The following is a 27,926-nucleotide window of genomic DNA, read 5'->3' as shown; positions in this document are numbered from 1 at the left end:
TGACAGGCCTGCCCAGCCGCATGTGGTGCTTTGATCACCGCTAAGGACCCTCACCCATTCTGCGTGGTCTGCTTGGTCCTCAAGCACGCAGAAGAGGCTTTGGAGAACCTGGAGAATTGCAGCCATTGCTTTATGTCGCCTAACAAGCTCCAGCAGTGCCATTTTAAAGTTGCTGTGACTCAAAGTGACTCAAAGAGTGCATTGAGCTCAGCCTTTCTGAGTCGGATGGGGGACAGGGTGACGCAACGTCTCTTGAATGGGCTGATCAGCCCGATCCTGCATTCCCCGAAGAGGATATCTTTGTGGGCAACCTCTCGTTTGCTGACAAACCAGGCCTTCTCGAGGTCTCAGAGGATGAGGAGGCCATCCTGCCTTTTGGCATTCCCCAGGCTCAACATTGAGCGGAAGGCTCTACAGAGTGGAGAATCTGGTCTTGCCAAACAAAGTGGACCATTTTTATACCTCAGTTCATCAGGCCAAATACAAGTCCTCGGCCTTGGCTGTCAGGGCCCTCAACATCTCAACCCTCCTCTTCACTTACCAGGTGAAGATTTTGGACAATTTTGGACAACAGTTGGACAAGGGATCTCCCTCCTCAACCCTGTGGAAGGAAATCCTCATGGTTAACGACCTTGTCCTCTGTAATGCCCATCAGGCCGTCTAAGCGCTTTCTGTGGTGGTAGAGTGTGCACTCTGGCTTAACCTGTCGAAACCTCCCTGACAGTGAGAAGAGGCGCAACGTGGGCACCCCGGTAGATCCCGGTAGATTGCACTGATGCAGCAACGATGTGACAACAAAAAGGAGGATGAGGCCTTCAGGTTATGCCTTCCCAGGAAGGCGGTTCCATGCCAGGTGCCCCCTGCACGTTTGCCTACCCCACCTGTCACGGGACGAAACTTCCAACAGGGCAAGGAAAGGCCCCGCAACAAACCCCCACCATGGCAGAGTAACCCATCCTCTGTGAAGCCCTGGGGAAAAATGACTCCCGCAGCCAGAAAACCCTCAAACCCTACCCCCACCAACTTGAAACACAAGCGGCTGGCCTGATGTTCGGCCAATGGGGTCACAGAGTCTTCGTTCATGGGCTACAAGCCCATTAAATTGTCTTTCTGCCCCAGAGCCCCTGTCCGAAAGACGGAGGGTCTCTCATGGAGGGGTCAGCCACCTCCCTCCCGAGGTTGCCCAGCCCATGTGTTCAGTGGACGTTGTGTGTTCTTTTCCTCCGCGGAGGAACAGAGGCTGAATACTCATGTCCTGTTCATGCCCTACAGATGTATATGACCAGGACCAGTGCTTTCTAGAAGAGCGAGCAGCTCCTTATTTCATGGGTGCGCCTTCGCAGGGGGAGTCCTACATCTGAACAATGCCTCTCACATTGGCTTGTGGAAGCTTGGCATATGAATCGAAGGGAGTGCAGCCCCCAGGAGACATCAGAGCTCATACCACGAGGGGCTTTACCAGGCATTGGCTGCGCGCTTCTGTCTGTCTAGCCAGACTTGATGCAACTGGATGTTTCTGCAGAGTCAGGTACGGATGCCATTCCCATAGGTGGATCTCTCCACTCGGTGTTTCAGGGAACCGGGGTTACGACAGTAACCTTTTGTTCTGTGGACAATGCCAGGAGAACGTCACCTACCTGACCGTAAATTTTGGTGGAGGAGGGATAATGGTATGAGGGTGTTTTCAGGGGTTGAACCAGGCCTCCTACTTCCAGTAAAGAGGTAAATCTTAATGCTTCTGCATACTGTGACATTTTGGACAATGCTATGCTTCCAACTTTGGGAAGGCCCTTTTCTATTCCAGCATGACTGCGCACTGATGCACAAAGCAAGGTCCATAAAAACATGGTTGGATGAGTTTGGTGTGGAAGAACCTGGCTGGCCTGCACAGAGCCCTGACCTAAACCCCATCCAACACCTTGGGATGAACTGGAACGGATATTGCAAGCCAGACCTTCTCGTCCAACATTAGTGCCTGACCTCACAAATGCACTACTGGATGAATGGGCAAAAATACCCACAGAAACACTCCAAAACCTTCCCAGAAGAGTAAAAGTCATTACAGTCCCTACTGGTCTAATGATCGGGTATCCCAAAACTTTTGTCCATATAGTGTATCTACATCACTGTCACTTTTGTCCTCACATGTTCAGTTGTGCCCAGAAGGGTTCACTCTTATACACTCAGTAGCCATTTTTTTCTAGGGGCAGGAGGATCTGAACGATTCAAATAACTAATCAGCCAATCACAGATCCTGTGAGCTACTCGTGGCCTTTATCATGGAATTACAGTGTCCCACACAGTCCCCAAATCTCAATCTCACGGAGCATGTTTGGCATGTGGCAGATCAGCAGAGGTGCATCGTAAACATGTAGCTGACAAATCTGCAGCAACTGCATGTCCAGGCTATCCTGTCAACATGGACCATAATCTATAGGGATTGTTCCTAGGGATTGAATCCAGGCTATTCTGGGGGCAAAGTGTCCCCAACACAGTATCAGAAAGGTGTACCTTAATTAAGTGACCAGTGAGTGTATGTGGAGTCTTTCATTTCACTGTACTGCCTCACTATATTGCTTTGTTATTGACATTTGTGTAATGAGTACACAAAGTATATATTTATTTCTGACACTGTATATGGGATGGGTGTATATTGTTGAAACTGTCACATTCTCCAGTGACCTGGATGACCTGTTTCTGTACATACACCTGTCCGTGATGTTTTCAAGTATTTGATTAATTATTGTCTAAAACTAAAAACTAAATGAAGTGTTAGATCTATTTTGGGTGAAATTAACCTCCAGCTGTGTAGGGGAAAGAATCCTTAGATTAGATGGGTAGGATACAGGGAACAACAACAATGGAAACAACACACAGTATGTATACACACACACAGTACTGTGCATTAGTTTTAGGTACATTAGCTGCTTTATGGAGACATTTGTTTGGGGTATTATTGTGATATTTGATCTAACAATCTAAAACTGATACTCCCTACTGGCACACTAAAGCAAAAGGTATAAGTAAATACCTTTTAAATAAAAGTAGTACAGTAAATGTTTGACTTTTGCACAGTACTGTATATTGTGACACCTTCAGATTAGTTCCAGTATATATAAGTAACTTTGCCACTACATGTCAACTTATTCTACTAACCCAAACCCTAACCTAACAGTCTACTAATACTCTAATGAGAGTTAGTTGACATGTAGTTGCAAAGTTACTTATAGTTAGTAGAATGTCTAAAGTGGGCTATTGAAGTAAAGTGCAACTGCTGTGGGATATTTTTCAAGAAGACAATATATTGGTAAAAGCCAATGAACCTACAGTGCTGTGTTTGCCATTTTAATATAGTTACCTAAATGATAATGAACTTTAGGTAACTTTTTCATGTGCTGTTTCCTTCATTTGTTTCCACATGTATGGGGAGATGAGGTCTATAGTGATGCACGAAGGACGACCAAAGGCAGGGAACAGTGGAGCATTCTGGGAACAGCAAAGCACTTACCTGACACTACAGCCATGCCATAGGGAGCAAAATACAGAAGAGAGGAAAGGTTATAAGATGCAGGACAGGGCTGCTGCTGGCTTGCACAAAGGTCTGGGGGTGGAAGAACCCTGACCTGCATCAGCAGGACCAGAGCAACAGAGGGAATGTTGGGAGTGAAACCAGCGGGGGCCAAAGAGAAACATACATTTAGGTGGAGGTAAGGAAAGGGAAAGGTTATTGCAGAGCAGCGGAGGATGGTGGAGGCAAACAAGTGAGTGCAGTGAACATGTGGAGGGCAGAAGGGTGACAGTGACGAGAGAGAAAGAGAGCGCAGTGTGAGGACAAGAACTCGAGTGAGAGGGACGGGAGATATGTGTAGAAACAGGAGTGTGTGCATAGGATGAGTACAGGGAGTGCTAAACCTCTACTGACCAATGCAGCACTATGTAGAAACTATGGTGACATACTTCATTATTATTAGCCTAACAGGACAATTTACTCGTTTCACAAGAGTCAGCTTCTTTTCTCTATGTACTTTTCTATATTATGTTATCAAGCTGTGCTGAAAGATTATACTGATGTCTGAGTGAAGGATGGTTCATTGTCATAATTAAAGACTTGTTAATTTGTACTCACAGAATGACTTCCACATGGTCCAGCGCCCACTGATCATGACCTGCGCCCTCATGGCGCGGCTGCCACCATCGCAACTGTACCCCCCGTACACGAGCCTCCCTACAGCAAAGACAAACACACCAGTCAATGCAATTCAATCTTAAGATATAACAACGGTCCTTGAAAGAAGAATGACTCGTAGCATGTAGGTGGAATGACGTTTGTTGACAGTGATTAGGTGTTCCCAACCGGTGCACAAAATATTGTAAAACATTTTGCCGAATTACTGATTTCTCATAATGCTCAGGATCCACAATGATGTGAAAGCACAAATGGACATATGTGAGACTTCTTCAGAGTGTGAGGGACGGGAGAAAGTGGACCAGTGATAACCACAGGAGTCTTTGAGACATCCCAATAAGGTCTTGTTCATAGACGACAAGGAAAGTAAACCTTCGGCTTAAGAAAGGACAGATCTTCACATGCATACTTCTACACCAGGAGTGTCAAACATACGGCCCACGCCAGTGTCCAATCCGGCCCAGGGGATGATACGAACAATAATAGAAAATAGAGATGCACCAGTTGACCGGCCATAAATTGGAACGGTTGTATCTCAATTCCGGACTTGCACACAAAACAGCTTTGCAATCATTTCCCAAAATGTACTTTGTGTGGGAATATTATGAGGTCTGTAAACAGGATGTTAACACAGGCCAGACGCTAAAGACAGAGTAGAACACAGACGTGCCAGCAGAGCAAAATCTGTACCAGGCACAGAGAGCTCACTATTCATGAAATATAAGAATAAATATTGAAATATGGGTGGGGGTTTATATGAATATATCTATGAAAGGGAACTGTTTTCAGAATAGTTTCAGTGGCATTTTCTTTTCCTCTTCCTTTGGTCTGGACCAAAAGAACCAAGAGAACTACAAGTACCTTTACAGTGCAGTTTTATCAGTTCAGTTCAGTTGTTAACACCCTGCTCTACTGTTTGAGCTACAGGAGCAACATACATGAGAAGTGATTTAACATTATTTGTAACATGTAATGTAATTCTGTGTGTAATACATGTTTGCAGACTCACAGTGGGATGTTGTAGGACACTCTCTGGGCTTTGATGAAATCTTTTGGCTGGTGTTGCGCAATGACGTGCCAACTAACTCCATTATTGACGCTGTACTGGAGAAGCACGGCCCGGTCAACTGTATCCGCCTGATCCAGGGCAGCATTACAGCTGTCTGTTTGAGACACACTGCCTATCTGCAGCACGAACATGATCTTACTGGAAGAGAGAGATGTGTAGATGGTGACTGATTGTATTAACGACTAAAAAACAAGAAAACAAATGGATGTCTTGGATAGATTTTTGCTATACCTAGCACGGGTCAGATCCAGAGGTCTAGTGATGGCTTGTCTCATCTTGCAGCCGTTGAAGTACAGCGAGTCCCCGTGAGCGTGAGGAGAGAGCTGACCACATCCGCTGCCCACCCCGCCCCCTTGAATCAAACTCCAGCTCTCCTGAGACACTGAACCCGACTCAAAGTTATCCTTTATAGAGCTGGGCAGTTCACTGCTGGACAAAGAGCAGTCGTCACCTGAGGAAGACAAAACCTGTTCCTGTTTGTTCTGTTGTACTGTAAACTTCATGGAATCACAGAGTCAGAGAAAACTGATGCCCACCATGATGCCCTTCATCACAGATGCAGACGGGTCCGCTGGTGCAGTACCCATGACCGCTGCACAGACCAGGACACGCTTCCCCGATGTACACGTGATCCACGCCCCAGCTGTAGCGCTCGCCAGCCGCCTCGTGCTGAATCCAACGAAACTGTGTCGCGCTGAAGACATAAAGGAGAGTCAGATTTCACACACAGAGTGTGTGCCTATGGATATTTCAGTTTAAACAAATCAACTAATTCTGCACATCTCAATGATAATGCAATCTCTCCAAAAGCCAGGTTGGACCTGGTTGAGTTGGTTGGTAGTGTGTTGAAACTGGCGGTTATGGTAAGGGGCGGGACATTTCCCAAACACCAATCGAAACACACTGCTCCAGCCGACCAATCAGAGCACAATGTGCTTTTCAGAAGGAGGGGCTTCATAGAGACAGGAACTAAACAGAGCGTTACTGACAGACTGGGAAGAGAGGAGCTGCAACAATGGAGAATATGAGGAGAATAATCAACCTGCTCTAGTAGAGCCCAAAAACAACATCAAGACACATCAATATGGCTTTAAAGGATGATTTATACAAACCGATTCCAAAAAAGTTGGGACACTGCACAAATTGTGAGTAAAAAAAGAATGCAATAATTTACAAATCTCATAAACTTATATTTTATTCACAATAGAATATAGATAACATATCAGATGTTGAAAGTGAGACATTTTGAAATGTCATGCCAAATATTAGCTGATCTTGGATTTCATGAGAGCTACACATTCCAAAAAAGTTGGGACAGGTAGCAATAAGAGGCTGGAAAAGTTAAATGTACATATAAGGAACAGCTGGAGGACCAATTTGCAACTTATTAGGTCAATTGGCAACATGATTGGGTATAAAAAGAGCCTCTCAGAGTGGCAGTGTCTCTCAGAAGTCAAGATGGGCAGAGGATCACCAATTCCCCCAATGCTGCGGCCAAAAATAGTGGAGCAATATCAGAAAGGAGTTTCTCAGAGAAAAATTGCAAAGAGTTTGAAGTTATCATCATCTACAGTGCATAATATCATCCAAAGATTCAGAGAATCTGGAACAATCTCTGTGCGTAAGGGTCAAGGCCGGAAAACCATACTGGATGCCCGTGATCTTCGGGCCCTTAGACGGCACTGCATCACATACAGGAATGCTACTGTAATGGAAATCACAACATGGGCTCAGGAATACTTCCAGAAAACATTGTCGGTGAACACAATCCACCGTGCCATTCCCCGTTTCTCTGGGCCAAGGCTCATTTAAAATGGACTGTGGCAAAGTGGAAAACTGTTCTGTGGTCAGTGAAATCAAAATTTGAAGTTCTTTTTGGAAAACTGGGACGCCATGTCATCCAGACTAAAGAGGACAAGGACAACCCAAGTTGTTATCAGCGCTCAGTTCAGAAGCCTGCATCTCTGATGGTATGGGGTTGCATGAGTGCGTGTGGCACGGGCAGCTTACACATCTGGAAAGGCACCATCAATGCTGAAAGGTATATCCTAGTTCTAGAACAACATATGCTCCCATCCAGACGTCGTCTCTTTCAGGGATCCTTGCATTTTCCAACATGACAATGCCAGACCACATACTGCATCAATTACAACATCATGGCTGTGTAGAAGAAGGATCCGGGTACTGAAATGGCCAGCCTGCAGTCCAGATCTTTCACCCATAGAAAACATTTGGTGCATCATAAAGAGGAAGATGCGACAAAGAAGACTTAAGTGAGTTGAGCAACTAGAAGCCTGTATTAGACAAGAATGGGACAACATTCCTATTCCTAAACTTGAGCAACTTGTCTCCTCAGTCCCCAGACGTTTGCAGACTGTTATAAAAGAAGAGGGGATGCCACACAGTGGTAAACATGGCCTTGTCCCAACTTTTTTGAGATGTGTTGATGCCATGAAATTTAAAATCAACTTATTATTCCCTTAAAATGATACATTTTCTCAGTTTAAACATTTGATATGTCATCTATGTTGTATTCTGAATAAAATATTGAAATTTGAAACATTGCATTCTGTTTTTATTCACAATTTGTACAGTGTCCCAACGTTTTTGGAATCGGGTTTGTACATCATTTATGGGGACAGAATAAGTCATACCCAGAAGACACATGGTCAGGCAGTTGAATGGTGACTCTGGTCCACGCTGAACTGTTGACAGGACTGTAGATTGTGGACTCGTGGAACTGGAAAGGTGAGCAACCCACGTTGTTGACGGAGGAAGGGAGACAGGCGGACTGGACTAACTGCCACACGTCTGACCTGTGAAAGACAAGAATTTTATTACTAGATAAAAATATTAGCCCAGAAAACTTTGAACCAATATTCTGTTAACATTACTGGAAGAACATTTGTTGCCAGAACATTATATAAAGTTCAGAGAACATTCCCTGTTAGCTGGTACACAAATGAAAGTGCAAGGCTTTGTAACGAGTACATACGATGTTCCATCGAGATCAGCGTCACTCACCTGGCATCCTTCCTGTACTGCAGAAGCACTGAATGATGGTCATCACATCTGTCTGCCTCACAGCCGACCACAATCTACAGTGGACAGAGACCAGTGTCACTACATATATGTGTGTGTGTGTGTGTGTGTGTGTGTGTGTGTGTGTGTGTGTGTGTGTGTGTGTCAGAAATCTGAATGATACTGAACATCTCGTGCTCGAACCTTGAACTGTAAGATGTATCCAGGCTGAACAATGAGTTCACGGGTTGCCAGGATGTTGTGCGAGCCGTCTTGGTTCTTGTTGGGCCAATACAAGTGGAAAGACGGGTTTCCGCAGAATCCGGCCGTACGGACAGCGTTGGGATAGAAGCTCCAACTCTCTTCATGAGAGACACCCTCTGGAGGAAGGAGAACATTACTGTAGAGCTGTAATATGGACAGTGGCTCTAAGTTACGATGACATGCATCCCACAAATGCCCCAGTTTGATTTCCTTGATTCTAGGATCACCGATTTAAACTTCAGGATAATAGTGGAATCACATATGATGACTAACCATCATCAAAGGTGTCCAGCAGAGTGCTGGGGTTAATGTCAGAGCCGCCCACGAGGATGTTGTCTAAAGCCCACTGAGCGCGCTCCACGCTGGGCCTGACCAGGCCTGACGACAGCGAGAACGGCTGCCACCAGCGCAGACGCGTGCCGTTGGTCAGAGCTCTCTCCGGCAACACGATGTAGTCTCTCTTCACAGATACGTACTTCAGATAGTCCATCTCATGGAGCAAAGTCCAGGACACACCTTACAGAGAGGACATGAAGTGAAGCGAACGCATCCATGTATAACACTTGTGTCTTTAAATTGAGTTCTTCTCTATATCAGTGTCAGTGTTTCTGAACTCCATCTTGAGTTTCTTCACAATATTCCTCATTTAAATAATTCATGCGCAGAATAAAGGGGCGGGGCCTGGTTGAGTTAGTTAGTAGTGTGTTGAAACTGGCGGTTATGGTAAGGGGCGGGACATTTCCCAAACACCAATCACAACACACCGCTCCAGCCGACCAATCAGAGCACATTGTGCTTTTCAGAAGGAGGGGCTTCATAGAGACAGGAACTAAACAGAGCGTTACTGACAGACTGGGAAGAGAGGAGCTGAACAATGGAGAATATGAGGAGAATAATCAACATGTTCTAGTAGAGCACAAAAACAACATCAGGAGTTTGAGGAAGGGCGTAACAGGTCTTCTTTAATAAAAGTGATGTTGGGAATTATTGTGTGTTTGTGTTATTACTAATGAAACATACCTCCATCAATAGAATAATCCAATAACACGCCCTCTTTCCGGCAGGTTGGACGATGGCACAGCGTAACATTCTCCTCACTGCCGATTTTGGCCCAATACTCCACAAATCTGGAACAGGCACATGTTATTAATATGAGAATATACTTATTACTGCCTATTACTGACCCCTGAAACCTGAACACAGTCCCAGCAAACACACAACGTTCCAATACGTAAGTTTTTGATTCCCATTTGTTTTCATTTTGTTTTTGGTAACCAAATAATAACCAAATCTAGGATTGTTCTTTTTAAGTTCTATTTTTTACAACCATAAAATAACGTTTACAGAACATTTCAGGAAGTATTTTTTTTTTTTTTTGAGACAGAACATTCCCTAATGGTTATTTTTAGGCTTTAAAGGGTCATGAAACCCCAAAACACTTTTGTTGAGATGTAAACAGATATGTATAGGCTGCACATCATTAAAAACACTAAAGGTACTCATTAATGTTATTCATACATGAAAAATAGTTATTTTTGCATTTTTCAGAGCAATTTCTGTCTTCCGGTTTGAAAAGCTGAGTCGGAGCAACGTCACAAAACCTGACGTCATCGTGTACTTTCAGCCCAAGTATGGGCATGGTTGAACATGCTGACGTAGACCGTTTCGAGCGATTATCGACATATATTCATGACATAAAGCTCATTTAATCCAATCACTGCGCTGTAGTATGCAAAAGATTATAATTGCAGCATTATGCATGAGGAAGCATCACTTCTCTCGCCTCGGTCTCTTGTCATTCATTGGTGTTCGTTTCCTCAGTGCCACAACACAATGTGTTTTCCTGCGACACGACCAGAGCAGAAGTTTGTGTGCCTGTGGATTGTTTTGCTGTAATCTACCAGCACAAATGGACAATATGTTCGCGTGAGATCGCATTACAGCAGAGAATTCAAATGTCACAAAAGTGCGGCTCATTCTCCTCTGCCTGCTCTAGCTGCGTTCAAACACGCGAACCGTAGGCTGTTTCCCTCAGCACAGCAGCACATGAGTGTTTGTATTTTGCTCGCGATGCGGTCAGAACTGGAGTTTGAATACGAACACATGAAAAATACGATTGTTTTTATGATATACACGTGGCGCGCGCATACGCTCGGCTTCAGCGCGGAGCTCCGCGGTGAGTTTAATAACACTAGCCACGTGGCTCATAGCTCATACAGAATAAAGTATCCGTGTTTAAAGTTTTTATTTCACACGTTCTCCTGCACCAAACATTAACCAGCACGGTGTAGTTATGCACACATATTTCATCAAGTCTTCTTCAAATGAATTGTATGTGCAAACTGAACTGTTACAGTGGTGTAGCCTATCTGAACGCGACGATGCAATTATTATAAAAGACTGATTTTGAGACTGCAGTGCTCGTAAACATAATCAAAGTAGCCTATTATTAGCCCTATTAAATATTCTTTCGCATTTCTCCATTGTGCTTGGGAGTTTGTTGTCATTTTCTCCATGCTCATATATTAATATTCATTATTCTGTATAATGAGTGTGTTGTATGTCTGTGCTTCATTGGTTGTTCTCTCCCCTCTTTCCCCCCCTCTACTGGTAAAACCTTTAGGAACTTCAAAAGATAAAACAGCGAAATTCGTAATATTCCAATATTTCCAAATTATGTTCATTTTCATAGAGCGGGCCAATATCGTGACGATTATTTAAAATCAATCGAGAGAAGCAGATATTGTTATCGTGATAAAATACGATTAATCGTGCAGCCCTAATTTAATTTAATTTGACTTGACATTTGATATTCAACAGTATCCTTGACATTTATTCAACAGTGCTTTTGATCTGCCTGCATTGACACTATTCTTTAAAAGGAAAAATTATATACCAGTTATCAATGTAAAGCTGCTTTGACACAATCTGCATTGTAAAAAGCACTATATAAATAAAGGTGACTTGACTTAACTCTACACTCCCACTTTTCCAGAGCTTTACACACCCGTTTTCACAGACTTTTTTGAGCTTTGAGGTGCTTCACAGGGGGGTTTCATGACCCTTTAAAGTAATCTTCTAATTAAAACGTTGCAGATGTTTTTGTGTGACAACTATAAATGTTTAATTTCTCAGGAATCGACCTACTTCCGTAAAGAAAACTTTCCTGTATAACCAAAACCTTAAACGTGAGTTTTGGGAACATTCTGTGAAGCAAAACCTGTTGGTTGGGTCTAAACAGCTCCATCATGCTGACACCAAAGCGTCTCTGTGAAGGGTTTGACATACAGCGTGTGTGCGGCAGAATGAAAAATGTGTAGTTACTTCGCCCCACGCAAGTCCAGATCGCTAGTGACCGCCTGTCTGGCGCCCGCCCCGTTGAAATACAGAGCCGTTCCCTCCACCAGCACCCTGCAGTCGGTACAGGGGGAGCCGCCCTCCAGCAACTGCCACTGCGGCCCGCGGGCCCCGTCCCAGTCGAAGCGCTCCTTCAGCGAGGCCTGCTGGAGACACAGTGAGAGCTTGATGTGTGCGGCGCTCGCGCGTGCGTTCAGCGTCTGTCCGGCTGCGCTGTGCTCTGCTTTACCTTCAGCGTGCTGCTGGCGTAGCAGCTCGGCCCCGTGAACCCGGGGTCACACAGGCAGTGCTGGTCCAGACAGTCTCCGTGACCTCCACAGTGGTTCTCACAGGCTGGACCGATGTAGAAGTTCTCCACCGCCCACTGCGTATCCGAGTGCCTCTGATAGAAGCGGAACCGCACCGTTCTGTGGACAACGGCAGGATAATCAAACTCTGTCCCTGCACATGCATGTGTAGAAACACAAATGTCTGCGATATCTCACGTGTCTGCGAGACTGTCTGGCAGAGGGTAGATGGCTCGCTTCCATCCGTCGGCAGGGAAGAAGACGGACGGCTGCGACACCTGTCCGGCGCAGCGAGGGTCTGCAGGCAAACACTGAGGCACCAGGTACTTCCAGGTCACACCGAAGTTCACCGAGTACTGAACGTGAACCTGTCTCTCCGCAGGCTTCTCCGGCACGCTGCAGCCGACCGCAATCTAACAGAACACACACATGACCGTGGGAGCTGGGATACGTGTGAACTCAAAGTGGTTTTTATCTGTGCCGCTATCACGTCTCGGAGCGGGTGATTTCTTCAGTTCAAAGGTGAGGAACGACATGTTTTTATGAAAGATGATATAATGCTTTAGTAACAATTAACATCTACTCCACAGGCAGCATGCATGCATTAGTTTACCTTGAACTGCATGACCCAGCCTTTGGCTGGAACTAAGTCATGTGTCACGGCGTAAACTTCCTGTCCATCGGTGTTTCCGCACACCATGACTCCGTCTGGAGAGCTGCAGAAACGTTTCACGGAGCAGTCTTCAGAAAACAGCCAGTGATCGCTCACTGAAACGAAACAGATTGCAGTCAATATGTGTGCTGTATACAGAGAGGAAGTGAGAGCAGGAATGAGTTACTGCCAGTGACCCCGTGACCTGCACATGCAAAACTGATTTAGACCAACATCACAAAGCCATTAAAGAACATCTATTCACATGCTCATCTTTCTCTAGTGTGTAATGCTGCTGTTTGAGTCATTCTCTGCATCTTCTAGAGTTATTTCGTACCGATGGTCTCCTCGTGATGGGCGAGCGAGCCGCTGTGCCGGGTGTGTGTGCCGTCGGCGGGCGCTCGCTCATGACTGGGCAGTGCCACTCCTCCAAACGTGTCTGAGATCTGAGCGTGAGCGTCTGAGCCGGAGATCAGCACATTATCCAGGGCCCAGTCGCTCCGATCCGCACCGTCATGCTGAGGCTGCCACCAGCGGATCCGAACGCCCACGACCCGCGCCGCAGCCGGCAGCAACACGTTCACAAACCTGCAGAACAACACACAGACCAGAGCGGTTTAGTTCACAGAATCAGATTCTATCTCCTAAACTTCTGAACAGCAGTGTATTTCTGATAGAGTTACAGTGTTCGCAGAGCCAGAGAATCGGCGCAGGTCAAGATGGATCTTGGATATTGGCTTCGCTCACATCGAGGACACAGTCCTAGCTGACAGACTTACTCAGGCTTGCTGTACTGGTCGTAGAAGATCTCGGTCAGCAGACTCCAGCTGATGCCAGCGTTCACACTGAACTCCAGCAGAACGCCCTGATTGCGGTTGCTGGGCGCGATCATACAGCCGTACATGAAGTAGAACTGGATGAATTCAGCGCTGGTCAGATTCAGATCCACCGTCACCAGCTGACGAGAGCAGCTCTGGACATCAGACAAACAACAGAAACTGAAAACTGTCATGTGTGCCGTAATGCATCAGACAGGTGGATAGACTGGACCTCAGCTAACAGGGAACATTTTCAGAACGTTCTGTCAAAGTTATGAACAAACGTTCTTCCAGTAACGTTAATATAATGTTCGTTCAAAGTTATCTGGTCTCAAAACGTTAGCACAAAAACATTATTTAATGGAAAGTTTTTCTGAAACATTTATTTGGACGTTTTTAAATGTTGCTACTTGTTTCAGAATGTTCAGGGAACATTCAAAAGTAACGTTCCCATAATGCTTGAAGATGATAAAATGCAATGTTGCCTTAATGCGTGCAAAAAAACTGGACATTTAGAAAACATTCAGAAATAACTTAATGGGAACGTTAGCAAAACGTTCTTAGAACATATTTTTGTTATCTGAGACAGTCCTTTGGTTTACAGTGTGTTTGTAAAGGACTCTAAACATAAACTAGACTTGAGATAGTTAGATCTGACTTCAACAGGATTTTTATGGAAAGCTGGCAGGGTGAAAGTTTTCTGAATAAACCCGTATGACATCTGAGATGCAGTTTGCTCAGAGGCATTGGAGAGACACGACTATCTGCGGGAAGATTTCACGGTCTGATGAAAGTGAAATTGAGCTTTTGTGCCTCATCGTGAAGCTCACACTCCTCTGAGAACATCATCCCTACGGAGAAGGACAGCAGGGACGCCAAACTCATAAAGACACGATGAAAAATGGATGGAGTAAACTATAAAAAAGCCTTAGAGGAAAACAAGCTGCAATCCACAAGACTCCTGGGACAGATTCTTCAGGAAAATAAGCTCTTTGCCGACGGTTGTTCTCAGTATTATGTGTGGGAGCGGGAATATTATGAAGTCACTGACTTTGTTTTTAGTTTTCATCTTGGTCATATTCTCACTTCATGACCCAGCTGACACAAATATGCTCAAAAAACCTTCACATTAAGTTATGAAAACGTTATTTCTGAATGTTCTGAAACCAGTAGTAATATTTAAAAAACGCTAGACGAACGATGTATAAATAATGTTTTTGTGCAAACATTTCGAGAACATTATAAAACACCAGATAACTCTCTATTAAAGGAATAGTTCACTTTCGAATTAAAATTTCTTGATCATTTACTCTCCTCCATGTCATCCAAGATGTTCATGTCTTTCTTTCTTCAGTGGAAAAGAAATGAAGGTTTTTGAGGAAATCATTCCAGGATTTTTCTCCATATAGTGGACTTCACTGGGATTCAACGGGTTGAAGGTCCAAATGTCAGTTTCAGTGCAGCTTCAAAGAGCTCTACATGATCCCAGACGAGGAATAAGAGTCTCATCTAGAGAAACCATCGGACATTTTCTAAAAATAAATAAAATCTAAATTTTATACGTTTTAACCTTAAATGCTCATCTTGAACTAGCTCTCTTCTTCTTCTTCTCTATTAGAATTCCAGCAGTGTAGAAGCTGCTTAGTGTATTACTGCCCTCCTCAGGTCAAAGTTTGAACTAAATTGTCATATACAATATGCTAGTGCAAGTTCAAACTTCAACCTGAGGAGGGCAGTAATACACTTAGCAGCTTCTACACTGCTGGAATTCTGACAGAAAAGAAGAAGAAGAGAGCTAGTTCAAGATGAGCGTTTATGGTTAAAACATATACATTTTTTTTTTTTTTTTTGTAAATGTCCGATGGTTTCTCTAGATGAGACTCTTATTCCTCGTCTGGGATCATGTAGAGCTCTTTGAAGCTGCACTGAAACCCGTTGAAGCCCAGTGAAGTCCACTATATGGAGAAAATCCTGGAATGTTTTCCTCAAAAATTGAAGAAAGAAAGACATGAACATCTTGGATGACATGGAGGAGAGTAAATTATCAGGTAATTTTAATTAGAAAGTGAACTAATCCTTTAATGTTACTGGAAGAATGTTTGTTCATATTTTTGAGAGAACTTTGCCAGAACGTTCCCTGTTAGATACTGAGATTTGAAGTGTGAAAGTGAGAAACTCTTTGAGGGATGAGGGCTTTACCCCGCTGAAGTGCAGGGCGGATCCTGACGCCACCGCGCCACAGACGCTGCTGATCTTGCCGCCGGTCAGCAGGTGCCAGTGATTGAGCGCCGGAGCTCGACTGAAACTGTCCTTCAGCTGGACGGGCAGAGAGACCAGCGGCTCATCGCAGAACTCGCCTCCCCACTCCGGGTCACATCTGAAAGAGAAGAGCCGTGAGGAAGCGCAGACGTCCTGCAGGCGTGAGCGTGAGCGTGAGACGGACTTACACACAGGAGCTCTGTCTACAGCGGCCACGGCCGGAGCACATGTCAGGACAGCCGTCACCGATGTACAGGTTATCCAGAGCCCACGTCTGCTGCTTATCGAAGGGCGCCGGCTGGAACCAGCGGAACCGTGTGGCTGTGGACCTGAGCATTCGCCACAAAACAACACAAAAAAACTGTTTTCTTTCTTAAACTATGTCCTAACCAGACGTGAGGTTTGCAGAGAGACTCCGCCCACACTCTCTTCTGATTGGCTGTGATTTGTGATTGGTTTTGTTGTGTCGCATCTGGTTAGGACACAGTGTTAGACGTCACTGATGTGTGTGCAAGTGTGTGTTTACCTGGCGTAGTGTGGTATGGGTAAAGTAATTCTGCCCCACTTGTTGTAAGTATCAGACACCAACAACCTCTGCAGTGTGTAAGAAGAGCAATCTGGACTTGTGGGTAAACAATCCCTGACCAGCGGCAGCCACGTGAGGCCCAGATCCAAAGAGTACTCGAGCTCCACCGCTGCGGACACATGAACACACACAGCCGTCAGAGAAAAGCTCTTCCACTCGTGACAAACGCAGAACGAATCGCAGGGACCTACTGTAGCAGGACGAGGTGACCGAGCAGGAGGCAGAGAAATCAAACTGGACGAAGGCGTCCGGACCCAGACTGATGTCGGTGGTGATGCCGTAGCGCGTGTTTGATTTCTCGATGAAGGCGAAGGCTTCGCCGTCAGAGCCGCACACGGGCATCCGCGTGCCGCCGGGGTGCAGCAGCCAAGAGCGGCCGTTTGTGGAGGAGAAGTCGTCCTCCAGCGGCCCCCAACCACTGGCACTGCCGCCCACCACCAGCTGCTCACAGACGGACACACACGTCAGCATGCTTCTGATAAACATCGACCTCATATTTAAATGAGTGTGCTGCAGGAAAAGCTCTTTACTTTATCAATAACCCAGGGACTATGGAAGTGTCCGTTCTCAGACGGCTGCCACCAGCGCAGGCGTGTCGCCGGAGTCCGCGCTCTCAGAGGGATCTCCAGGGCCACCAGGTGAGCCTGGTTACTGCTGTTGCTGTACAGGAACTCCTGAAGCAGAGCCCAGCTCAGCCCTCCATCCACGGAGAACTGCAGGAGCACCGGCTGGGAGCGCGGATCAGGGGCCGCTTTCCCACAGCCCAGCCTCAGGAAGAACTGGATAAACCTGATCCGGGACACGTTTCAACATTAATAATGGTGCGAGAAACCGTTTCTTGGTGAATATCTCGTGTGTTTGTGGAATACCTAGCATTAGACAGGTCCAGATCCAAAGTCTCCAGCATCCGCAGACCGTCCTCACTGAAGAACAGGTGGTTCCCGCTGGTGGTGATGCCACACTTTCTGGAAGGTTTTCCTCCACTCATCAGCTTGAAATGTTCAGACTCCAAAACTCCACCTATGTGACAATCATTACAGATATATCCCAAAGAATCACTGCAAACAATCTGTCTGTAAGGAAACATTCAATTGTATCATTCTTGTTACTTTTGAATGTTCTCTGAACGTTGTGAAACCAGACGTAACATGTTTGACGAATATGTTTCATGAACGATGTTTTTGTGCTAACGTTTTGAGAACATTATTAAAGACCAGATAACTTTGAGCGAATGTTCTATTAAGAGAACGTTTGTTCATAACTTTGAGAGAACCTCGACAGAACGTTCCCTGTTCTCTGGGTTTTGTGTGAAATATGATAATCAGTGTTGAGGGTAACATGAGTTACAGAATCAGATTACTTTTTTCAAGTAACTAGTAATAGTAGTTTAAAATGAAATACCCGAGTTACATTTTCGAATAAGTAATGTTACTTTTTTCCCATTTATTGACTGACTTTGCATTTCCTTCAAACTGATTAATTTCACTTACATTTGATAATTTAATTTTTAATTTTTTGCTATTAAAAACAAACAAGCAAGCCCAGCCCAGGGGAGAAAAAGTAATGCCAGTGTAACATAACATAATACTTTCTATTAAAAGTAATTAAGTAACAGAATTAGTTATTTTATTAGAGAGTAATGCAATATTGTAACGCATTACTTTCAAAAGTAACTTCCCCAGCAGTACTTATGATAAACGTGTTTGAAATGCATATCATTGTGTTACTCACAGTCATGTAACAACATACTGTACATCATCTGTTTGCTTCTGTACCTTCAAAATCCTCCTTCAGGAAATCTGGGTTTGGCACATCTGGAATGGAGCAGTCGGAACCAGAGTAACCCGGATCACAGTCGCAGTGAGTGCCTCGAACACACGCGCCATGGCCGTTACACATGTTCTGGCACTGAGGGCCGATGTAGATGCTGTCCAGGGCCCAGGTGGGCGGAGCCGCGCCGCCGGAATAAAACCCTTGGTACCAGCGGAACCGCACGGATCTGCCAATCACAGAAGCTCTGTCACACACTGAACACGCAACAGTCAACTGTCAAAACAAACAGCAGCCCAGCTGACAGGGTTATGAACAAATGTTCTTCCAGTAACATTAATAAGTTATTTGATGTTCTCTAAACGTTATCACAAAAACATTATGTATACGTCATTCATGGGACGTTATTTAAATGTTACCGCTAATGTTTGGAAGTAACATGAAGGAATGTTCTTTTAATGTTCACATAAACATCTTTAAAGCATTTAAAAACTGGACAGAGAACATTCTGAAATAACAATTTCTCAATGGGAACGCTAGCAGAACTTTCATTGGTTGTAATTTTGTTATGTGTCCCACTCACCCACACAGCCGCAGCTTGCCGAAGTGGATCATTTCTCTTCTCCAGCCCTGCGTGGTTCCAGGATAGTAGACGCTGGCAGGGTGGAGTTCAGTGGAGCAGAGCGAGCTGAGCCTCGGGCCGCCGGCACACAGAGGGACCAACAGATGCCACGTGGCTCCGAAGTCCCGCGAAAACTCCAGACGCACAGGGTTCAGGGAAGAGCTTTCGGTTGTGCAGCCCACATTGATCTAGAACAGGAATCAAAGTCACTGATGTTCCCACTGTACCCAGACTTACCGCAGGACAGATAATCAATCCATCAATATAATAAATATTTATATTTATAGTTCACACAAAAATGAATATTCTGTCATTAATTACTCACCATCATGTCGTTCCAAACACAAATGAAGATAACGAGATTTCTGTGCCTTCATTTAAAATTTGTTCACCCAAAACTCTGACGCTTCAAAACATTCATAAAGATCATAAATCAGTGAACGTACATAGAGCACATCAAATACGGTAAACAGAAGCTCAAATGTGCCGCATGACGCGTGAGAATGGATCTCATTGGTTCTCCTGCTTGAGCTTCTGTTTATCATATTATATGAGCTTTATGTTTAATTGCAGGTCAATTTTTGTATGTGAATAAAAGCCTATATATATATATATATCATATCAAGCGATCATGTCTCTTCAGAAGACTTGATTCATACACTACAATTATTGAAGTTCTTCCTCAGAGTTTCTGACTTGTTTTCCAGCACTAATCTCTAAACATTCTTAAATCGATATTACGGAGCCCCGCACATGACATGCAAGAAAAAAAAAATTAATTGTGTGCACGATTTACTATTCCGTTGCATGATTTATGATCATGCATGATTTATAAATCGAGGCAACGAAATAGTAAATCATGCGCACATTTTAGTAAATCAAGGGAGCGAATTAGTAATTTGTGCGCACAATTTAGCGTACTATTTTTTTTCACTGCATGTCATGTCCGTACAAGATACATTTACTAGAGAAGCAAAATTACTTTAGATATTAAGTGTTGTTTTTGAAAAAAATCTTCAAAATGATGTGAGACAAAATATCTGCCATTGGAGTCAGAAAAAAAATCTTAATTTAAAGGGAAAACAAGATTATTTTTCTGACCACATTGTCAGATATTTTCTCTTGTTTTAAGCACAAACTCAATTAATTTTGATAGATTTTTCAGAAAACATGACTTAACATATTAAGAAAGTGTATTTTTACTGGAAAATTGAAAAAAAAAAAATTCAGTGTATGGATTTACTTTACAATGAAGTGTCAGAGATTTGAATGAATAGACTTTAAATGGAGGCACAGAAATATCTCAGATTTCATTAAAAATATCTTTTTGACATGAAGGAGAGCAAATTTATTAAATTTTCATTTTTGGGCGCACATTCCCTTAGGGAAAAGGGCCTTTTAAATGCCAGTGCTGATCTCAGAAAGCCGTACCTCAAACTGGATGACGGTGTTCTCGTTGACATCAATATCTCTCGTGGTAATCGAGTGTTCGCCCAACTCACTGGACATGAACACCATGGCGGAGTCCTCTTCCCTGCAAACACAGTGAGGGTCACATGACGCCATCAACACTGAACCGGAAGGTTTGACCAGCAGATTCAGACACAAGCTGGACTCAGTGTGTATCGAGTCACTACGGTTCATCTCCTTGAGGTCTTACACTGCATGTTAACATGAGGGAAACACGCTGGAGATACTCACAGTCCTCCTCTCTGATACGGGCAGTAGAATCCAGTGTTTCCTCCAGGATAAAACAGCCAGTTCCCCTCCTGAGGTCCAGCCTCAAAGCTCTCCAATATAACCGGCAAATTATTGATGCTGTTGCCATCTATGATCAGGTCATCAATCACCCACACCTCCTCCTTCTTACCTGAAGAATTCAAGAGATTGAAGAATCAGAACAACGAGAAAAACATCCTCCAAAAAGTTCCTCCAGCAGGAGTTCTTCTCCATATCAGTGTTTCTGAACTGAGTTTCTTCACAATATTCCTCATTTAAATAATTCATGCGCAGAATAAAGGGGCGGGGCCTGGTTGAGTTAGTTAGTAGTGTGTTGAAACTGGCGGTTATGGTAAGGGGCGGGGCATTTCCCAAACACCAATCACAACACACTGCTCCAGCCGACCAATCAGAGCACATTGTGCTTTTCAGAAGGAGGGGCTTCATAGAGACAGGAACTAAACAGAGCGTTACTGACAGACTGGGAAGAGAGGAGCTGCAACAATAAACTAAACAACAAAAACAACATCAAGTTCCTTTTTAAAGTGTAAAAGCAGCACACTACTCTTCTGTGTCACGATCTCATCTCCATATGACACTTGTGATTGTGTGAGTGAGGTGTCTGTGTTTCTTACCGCTGTTGTACGGCTGCCACAATCGAAACCGTGTAGCGTTCGTCTGCGCACTGGGAGGCAAAGACATGTGAACAAACAGTGTGTCTGTGGAAGTGGGGAAATAAAACTCGTCTATAAGCAGCCAGCTAATCCCTCCATTCACTGAATACTGCAGCAGCACGGAGTGAGAGCGCTCGGGCACGCCTGCGCACACAAACACACACAACATGTGTTTACAACCAACAGCAGACCAGCAGAAAGCCTGCAGATCGAACACGCTTAACGCCACACTCACCCTTAGTTATGAACTTGAATGAAAACTGGATGTACATGGTGTTTGTGCAGTCCAGATCTGTTGAAACCAGCATCCGCAGTCCCTCCTGCAGGAGAAGAGGACAGTCATCCGGAGGAAAACGAAACTTGCTGATATACTGACGAAACCCTAGAGGTTCCATAAATGTTTTGATCTACAGTTCTACTATGTTAAATGAATGCTAGACACAAGTGGTTCGGTCACACTTTACATTAGGTTTCTTTAAAAGAAACCAGCAGTTAGTCGTCTGTCACTATAAATGCTCAAGCTCAATATTTTATGACATATATTTGATGCATAAGGCATGACACTATACTCACGCCTTTGAAGATGAGAGCCGTTCCTGATTTCAGAGGCTCTCCGCTCAGCGTTCCCCGCTCTGCCCCGTACACCTCCGGCCAGATATCTGACTTCAGGTTCTCATTGAAGTCCTCCTTCAGAACGGACGGCAAAGCGACCAGAGGCACGCAGTGAGCCCCGCCGAAGCCCTTGTCACAGCTGCGTGAGAGAGAGAAGCCACTGTAACTGCAGGATCTCTGAGGAGCGTTTGAGGTTACCAGCTGGTGTCGAGACTCACACGCAGTGTCCGCTGTCACACAGGCCGTGTCCGGAGCACATCCACGGGCAGCCGGGCGTCAGCAGCACATTGTCCAGCGTCCAGCCATCGGCTCCGGGAGCAAAAACCGGCTGAATCCAGCGGAACCTCGTTCTAGGAGAACTACAGGAATCGGAAGAAAGGGTTTAGTATCGGAACATGAGAATAGAGCACACTAAGAAAGTAGCATGACATGACTGTAAAGCTTTTTGGACACACTATGGCATATAAGCAGTACCTTGTCACCTAGGAAAATATCAAGGTTTATACAGTGAGGGCGGTATAAATGTTTAGTGATAAACAAGAATGGGACTGTGCAAAATCATCTGTACAGTGTAAAGAGTCGTACATGGCAGCGCTGGGCAGGTACACAGTGACTCTCCTCCACTGCAGATACTGAGGCGAGCTGTACACCGACCGCTGGCTGTATCCGGAGCAGCCGATGGCGGGCGGCACACACTCGGGCGTGACGAGAGTCCAGCGGCGGCCGCAGTCGGTGGAGAACTCTAGACGGACGCCGTGGGCTGGAGACGCTGCCTTACTGCAGCCCATGCTCAGATCAAACTGCAGGAAGGAGGAGCCGGACACCTCGAAGTCCCAGCTCTCAGCGTAACGCGGCCTCTCTGGCGGGACAGAGCGCAGTGCATCAACATGTCAAATAACTCTCATTACAGAATCATATTATCAGACTGTCTGCTTAAAGGTGCAGTAAGTGACTCTGAGAAACGCTGCTGAAAGTGGATGGGACTGAGCAGCACAACACACTTGTAGCCAATCAGCTTTAGGGGGTGTGTGTACTCATGTTGGGGAGGAGAGTGAGCTAATCAGCATTAGGGGGCGTGTCTACTCATGATGGGGAGGAGAGAGATTGAGCTAATTAGCAGTAGGGGCGTGTCTACTCATGATGGGGAGGAGAGAGAGTGAGCCAATCAGCTTTAGGGGGCGTGTTTACTCATGTTGGGGAGGAGAGTGAGCTAATCAGCATTAGGGGGCGTGTCTACTCATGATGGGGAGGAGAGTGAGCCAATCAGCTTTAGTGGGTGTCTACTCATGATGGGGAGGAGAGAGTGAGCTAATTAGCAGTAGGGGGCGTGTCTACTCATGATGGGGAGGAGAGTGAGCCAATCAGCTTTAGTGGGTGTCTACTCATGATGGGGAGGAGAGAGTGAGCTAATTAGCAGTAGGGGGCGTGTCTACTCATGATGGGGAAGAGAGAGAGTGAGCTAATTAGCAGTAGGGGGCGTGTCTACTCATGATGGGGAGGAGAGAGTGACCTAATTAGCAGTAGGGGGCGTGTCTACTCATGATGGGGAGGAGAGAGTGAGCTAATTAGCAGTAGGGGGCGTGTCTACTCATGATGGGGAGGAGAGAGTGAGCTAATTAGCAGTAGGGGGCGTGTCTACTCATGACTGGGAGGAGAGAGTGAGCTAATTAGCAGTAGGGGACGTGTCTACTCATGATGGGGAAGAGAGTGAGCTAATTAGCAGTAGGGGGCGTGTCTACTCATGATGGGGAGGAGAGAGTGAGCTAATTAGCAGTAGGGGGCGTGTCTACTCATGATGGGGAGGAGAGAGTGAGCTAATTAGCAGTAGGGGGCGTGTCTACTCATGATGGGGAGGAGAGAGTGAGCTAATTAGCAGTAGGGGGCGTGTCTACTCATGATGGGGAGGAGAGAGTGAGCTAATTAGCAGTAGGGGGCGTGTCTACTCATGATGGGGAAGAGAGAGAGTGAGCTAATTAGCAGTAGGGGGCGTGTCTACTCATGATGGGGAGGAGAGAGTGAGCTAATTAGCAGTAGGGGGCGTGTCTACTCATGATGGGGAAGAGAGTGAGCTAATTAGCAGTAGGGGGCGTGTCTACTCATGATGGGGAGGAGACAGTGACCTAATTAGCAGTAGGGGGCGTGTCTACTCATGATGGGGAAGAGAGTGAGCTAATTAGCAGTAGGGGGCGTGTCTACTCATGATGGGGAGGAGAGTGAGCCAATCAGCTTTAGGGGCGTGTCCACTCATGATGGGGAGGAGAGAGAGTGAGTGAGAGTGAGATGTGAAGACTGTAGAAAGAGAGATGGCTGAGAGACATTATAAAAAGAGAAAAGCTCAATGGAAAAAAGAAGGGTTATGATCAGAGATCAGAGTGGGAAGGCCTGAAAATGGACATGGCTATCCAGATGAAAATGCTCATTTAAATGTCTAAATGATGAATGAAAACTCATACATGAGATTGGCGATATCTTAACAGAAACTCACTGTCCATGAGCTCAGAGTTGAAGTTCAGCACCGAGTCTCGGCTCAGGCAGTCTGCGGTCACCTCTCCGCCTACAACTCGATACCAGTTGTGTCTTAAGGGAGAAGTGCCATCAAACGTGTCAAAGAATCCACTTCTGGCGCTGTCGTTCATTCCGATCAGAATATTATCCAGGCCCCACTGGGCCGAGTGTTTCCCTGAGAAAGGAGAGATATATGACATTACTGTTCCGTCACCGTGATTTTGCCAAGTAAGACATGTTCCTGGATCAACATATTTTTTGATCCTGGAACAACATTCCTATCCTTTCCTAACCTTTTCCCAACCCCTAAACCTAACCCTACCCATAACTTATCCCTAAAATCAGAGGAAAATGATAGTTGATAACACTGTTGTGGACGCACCTAACCCAGGTTGTAAGCCTAAACTTGACACAAATGGGAACATGTTGTACTTGGTCACATCATAACGGTTCTCACCCTGCTGCGGCTGCCACCAGCGGAACACGGTGTGGGGCGTCTTTGCTGCGGGCGGAAGCTCGATGGTGACCACCTGAGGCTCCAGGAACGAGCCAAAGTCCAACTCTCGTAAGAGCTGCCACTGCACGCCGTTGTTTATGGAAAACTGGACAATCACACCTGACAAAGAGATATAAGCAGACTAACTGAGAAAATGAGGAAAAGAAACAAGCTTCATGCATGATCGCCTCATTCAGCCGACCAACACAATCTCATGAAAACTGATGAATTTTTGGCTAATTCGTATGAATTTGTGCAGTCATACATTTTTATACAATCTGCTCAAGTATTTTTAGGAGTGGGATTATTTAACGTTTCTGTACATTTCATATCATACGATTTTATACGAAACCGCCCCCTCGTAACATAGTTGCATTTTCACATGAGATCATATTGGTATGATATGATCTCCACATTCACCTTCATTTCGGGAACGGGGTCGAGTGCAGGTGGAGCCCATGTTTTTCCCTCCAATCCGAATGTAGAACTGAACCAGACTGTGCAGAAGGAGAAAACAGACAAAGACAGCAGGTTGTAAGTAGAGAAACAAAAAATGATGACAGTCTGAAGCTTCACAGTTTGAGTCGTGGCACGGACCGAGTGTTGGTGGTGTCCAGCGGCGCGGTGCGAGCCTCTCGTCGGCCCAGGCTGCTGAAGTACAGCGCTTTGCCTTCACTGATGGTCCCGCAGCCGTCACCGATCTGTCCTCCGCTCAGGCTCTGCCACAGTGAGCTCAGCTTCCCCTCGAAGTCCTCCGAGAGTTCAGTGGGACTCGGTGCAGACGGGACGCAGCTCGACCGATCCATCTCGACTGAACACAAACACACATAACATCACACAGAGCGGAAGATCCTGACCTGACTCTGGTCATCAGTGGCTAGTCTACACAAACCAGTGTGAATGCGAGCGTTACCTGTGTACCCCATGTCGCAGAAGCAGACGCCTGAGATACAGTCTCCATGACCTCCACAGTGATTGGGACAGGGCTCAGAGATGTAGACGCCGTCCAGGGCGAACGCAGGGGCGTCCCGATAGACACTGCTCTCCTGGAACCAGCGGAAGCGCGTCTTGCTGAAAATGACAGATGAGCTCATCAAAACTGTGGCTAAAATCAACCCCTGCACTGCAAACAATGTTTTTCTTGCTTAGTTTTTTGGTCTTTGGTCTCTTGGGAACCATCCCAGTGTCCAGTTACCTGGCAGCCACATTTCGTGGGAGCACAACAGTGATTCTGGTCCAGCGCTCGTAGTCTCCTGTGTTGTAAACCGTGGGCTCTCTGAGTTCACGGCCGCTCCCCTCACAGCTGCTGGCCCCAGGGGATGCTGGGTAACAGCCCTCGCGCACCAGAGCCCACGTGCGGCCCGCGTCATGAGAGTACTGGAGCAGGACGGGCGCAGACGCGCTGAAGACCGACTCACAGCCGATGTTCAGCTGAAGGAGAAACACAGCACAGGTTACACATTTACATTCATCCAAGATCATAAACACTTTAATGTTCTCATAATATCCACTGCAGCATCAGCTCTTTTCTCTCAGTGTCTGAAACTCTTCGATCAAGGATTCAGTCTCTCTAAACCCTGCCTTTCTGAGAGTTGCTCTGCTGTGATTGGTCAGAAACCAGACGCTCATTATCATATCTGAATCTCAGCACATGTGTGTTTGTGTGTGTGAATTAAGACTTCCTGCACGTAGCCTTACATCAGTACCTTGAACTGCAGTGTGTATCCCGGACGGAGAGACAGGTCTCTGGTCACCGCCATACGGTCGCCGTCCGATCGTCCGAACACTATGGCCGAGGGTGTGGGAGCACAGAAACTGCCGTTACGGTCCTTGTCCATTCCTTCGTTTCCCAGCATCAGCCACACGCTCATCTGGTTGAGCGGATGATCAAAAGCCGGTTTCTCATAGAAGTTCTGCAGGGAGACACCAGAGTTTCTCTCTCGTCTCTTCATGAACACGGCAGTAGGATCATCTGTGAAGAGAATCTCACCTGAGGAAGCGTGGGATCGGCCATCGGGATGACATGCTTCTCTCGCTCAGACAGGATGATCACGTCATCGATGGCCCACTGATCGTAGCCCTCGCCGGAGTGGAGCGGCTGCCACCAGCGGAAACGGGTGCAGGGCGTTTTAGAGGCCAGAGGAAGTTCATAATGAACAAATCTGTGGACAAACAATGTCATCCGCTCACAAACACTCATATAAAGATGCTAAACACAAGTGGACACTTGATACTCTTCATTCTAGAAATATATCAGCAGTTTAGATTAAATAACTAGTTGCAGTGAATTTTAGGGCCAGTCACACAGAAGGTGATTTTTCCTGGCACAATTAAATGTGAATGTATTAGTCCTCTCACCGCGGTCTGGTGAAGTCAGTGAAGTACATCTCAGCGATCAGACCCCAGCTGATTCCTCCATCGTTGCTGTACTGCAGCAGAAGACCCTCCTCCCTGCTGTCCGCCTGATTGCACTCGGCTCCGTCTCCGCCCATTCGCAGGTAGAACTGCACAAACTCCGCCCACTCTGTGTCCAAGTCCCAGCTGACCAGCTGCCGCAGCCCGGCCTGATCACACCAACGTACAGCAGCACAATATCAGTGACCACAGACCTGAATGTCATCTGAATAATGATCAAATGTGTTCCCAGTTCACAGGGAACGTTCTCAGAACGTTCTCTCAAAGTTATCTGGTCTTTCATAATGCTCTCAAAATGTTATTTATACATCGTTCATGGAAGGTTTTTTCTGAAATGTTTTAGTTGGACCCTTTTTCTGTGAGTATGACGACTGTAATCGCACCTTACTGAAGTACAGAGAGGATCCCGAGGAAACCACGCCACAGCCCTGGTCGGGCAGCACGATCTCGCCTCCGGTCACTTCCTGCCAAGCTGACATCAGGGTTTCCTGCGACTCGAAGTCTGAGAGCACACTGGAGGCCAGAGTGTTGAAGGGCTGGCAGTCTGATCCCGTGAAGCCTTCATCACACCTGTGAGCAGAGCAGACGATGAGCTTCAGCTGCTCGTCCAGCAA

The 27,926-nt window shown here is 45.8% G+C and overlaps 1 protein-coding gene across 2 annotated transcripts in view; it reads right to left on the bottom strand.

Annotated features, from left to right (window-relative positions):
• Nucleotides 1–27,926, bottom strand: part of LOC137023029 (reelin-like) — an 87,294-nt gene that overhangs the window by 2,745 nt on the left and 56,623 nt on the right. The window contains exons 24-63 of one of the 2 annotated variants that reach the window (XM_067389555.1): nucleotides 27,696–27,882; nucleotides 27,256–27,461; nucleotides 26,888–27,059; nucleotides 26,604–26,810; nucleotides 26,093–26,328; nucleotides 25,811–25,968; nucleotides 25,495–25,708; nucleotides 25,318–25,394; nucleotides 24,859–25,017; nucleotides 24,382–24,576; nucleotides 22,482–22,755; nucleotides 22,115–22,255; nucleotides 21,858–22,035; nucleotides 21,520–21,604; nucleotides 21,246–21,428; nucleotides 20,593–20,761; nucleotides 20,323–20,425; nucleotides 18,853–19,079; nucleotides 18,275–18,498; nucleotides 17,369–17,519; nucleotides 17,030–17,288; nucleotides 16,691–16,940; nucleotides 16,440–16,608; nucleotides 16,102–16,242; nucleotides 15,854–16,031; nucleotides 13,616–13,809; nucleotides 13,174–13,424; nucleotides 12,798–12,952; nucleotides 12,383–12,597; nucleotides 12,127–12,304; nucleotides 11,865–12,043; nucleotides 9,561–9,667; nucleotides 8,814–9,056; nucleotides 8,481–8,656; nucleotides 8,280–8,353; nucleotides 7,910–8,071; nucleotides 5,792–5,949; nucleotides 5,487–5,706; nucleotides 5,196–5,393; nucleotides 4,127–4,225 (exon numbers count right to left, since the gene is read on the bottom strand). In XM_067389555.1, coding sequence (XP_067245656.1) covers nucleotides 4,127–4,225; nucleotides 5,196–5,393; nucleotides 5,487–5,706; nucleotides 5,792–5,949; nucleotides 7,910–8,071; nucleotides 8,280–8,353; nucleotides 8,481–8,656; nucleotides 8,814–9,056; nucleotides 9,561–9,667; nucleotides 11,865–12,043; nucleotides 12,127–12,304; nucleotides 12,383–12,597; nucleotides 12,798–12,952; nucleotides 13,174–13,424; nucleotides 13,616–13,809; nucleotides 15,854–16,031; nucleotides 16,102–16,242; nucleotides 16,440–16,608; nucleotides 16,691–16,940; nucleotides 17,030–17,288; nucleotides 17,369–17,519; nucleotides 18,275–18,498; nucleotides 18,853–19,079; nucleotides 20,323–20,425; nucleotides 20,593–20,761; nucleotides 21,246–21,428; nucleotides 21,520–21,604; nucleotides 21,858–22,035; nucleotides 22,115–22,255; nucleotides 22,482–22,755; nucleotides 24,382–24,576; nucleotides 24,859–25,017; nucleotides 25,318–25,394; nucleotides 25,495–25,708; nucleotides 25,811–25,968; nucleotides 26,093–26,328; nucleotides 26,604–26,810; nucleotides 26,888–27,059; nucleotides 27,256–27,461; nucleotides 27,696–27,882 — 7,152 coding nt within the window. The remainder of the gene's footprint in view (nucleotides 1–4,126; nucleotides 4,226–5,195; nucleotides 5,394–5,486; nucleotides 5,707–5,791; nucleotides 5,950–7,909; nucleotides 8,072–8,279; nucleotides 8,354–8,480; nucleotides 8,657–8,813; nucleotides 9,057–9,560; nucleotides 9,668–11,864; nucleotides 12,044–12,126; nucleotides 12,305–12,382; nucleotides 12,598–12,797; nucleotides 12,953–13,173; nucleotides 13,425–13,615; nucleotides 13,810–15,853; nucleotides 16,032–16,101; nucleotides 16,243–16,439; nucleotides 16,609–16,690; nucleotides 16,941–17,029; nucleotides 17,289–17,368; nucleotides 17,520–18,274; nucleotides 18,499–18,852; nucleotides 19,080–20,322; nucleotides 20,426–20,592; nucleotides 20,762–21,245; nucleotides 21,429–21,519; nucleotides 21,605–21,857; nucleotides 22,036–22,114; nucleotides 22,256–22,481; nucleotides 22,756–24,381; nucleotides 24,577–24,858; nucleotides 25,018–25,317; nucleotides 25,395–25,494; nucleotides 25,709–25,810; nucleotides 25,969–26,092; nucleotides 26,329–26,603; nucleotides 26,811–26,887; nucleotides 27,060–27,255; nucleotides 27,462–27,695; nucleotides 27,883–27,926) is intronic. The other variant, XM_067389556.1, reaches the window with a different exon arrangement.

This window comes from Chanodichthys erythropterus, chromosome 7 (assembly GCF_024489055.1).
Source record: "Chanodichthys erythropterus isolate Z2021 chromosome 7, ASM2448905v1, whole genome shotgun sequence".
Taxonomy (NCBI): domain Eukaryota; kingdom Metazoa; phylum Chordata; class Actinopteri; order Cypriniformes; family Xenocyprididae; genus Chanodichthys; species Chanodichthys erythropterus.
The sequence above is the reverse complement of the archived record's forward strand: the minus strand, read 5'-3'. Positions and strand labels throughout refer to the sequence as shown.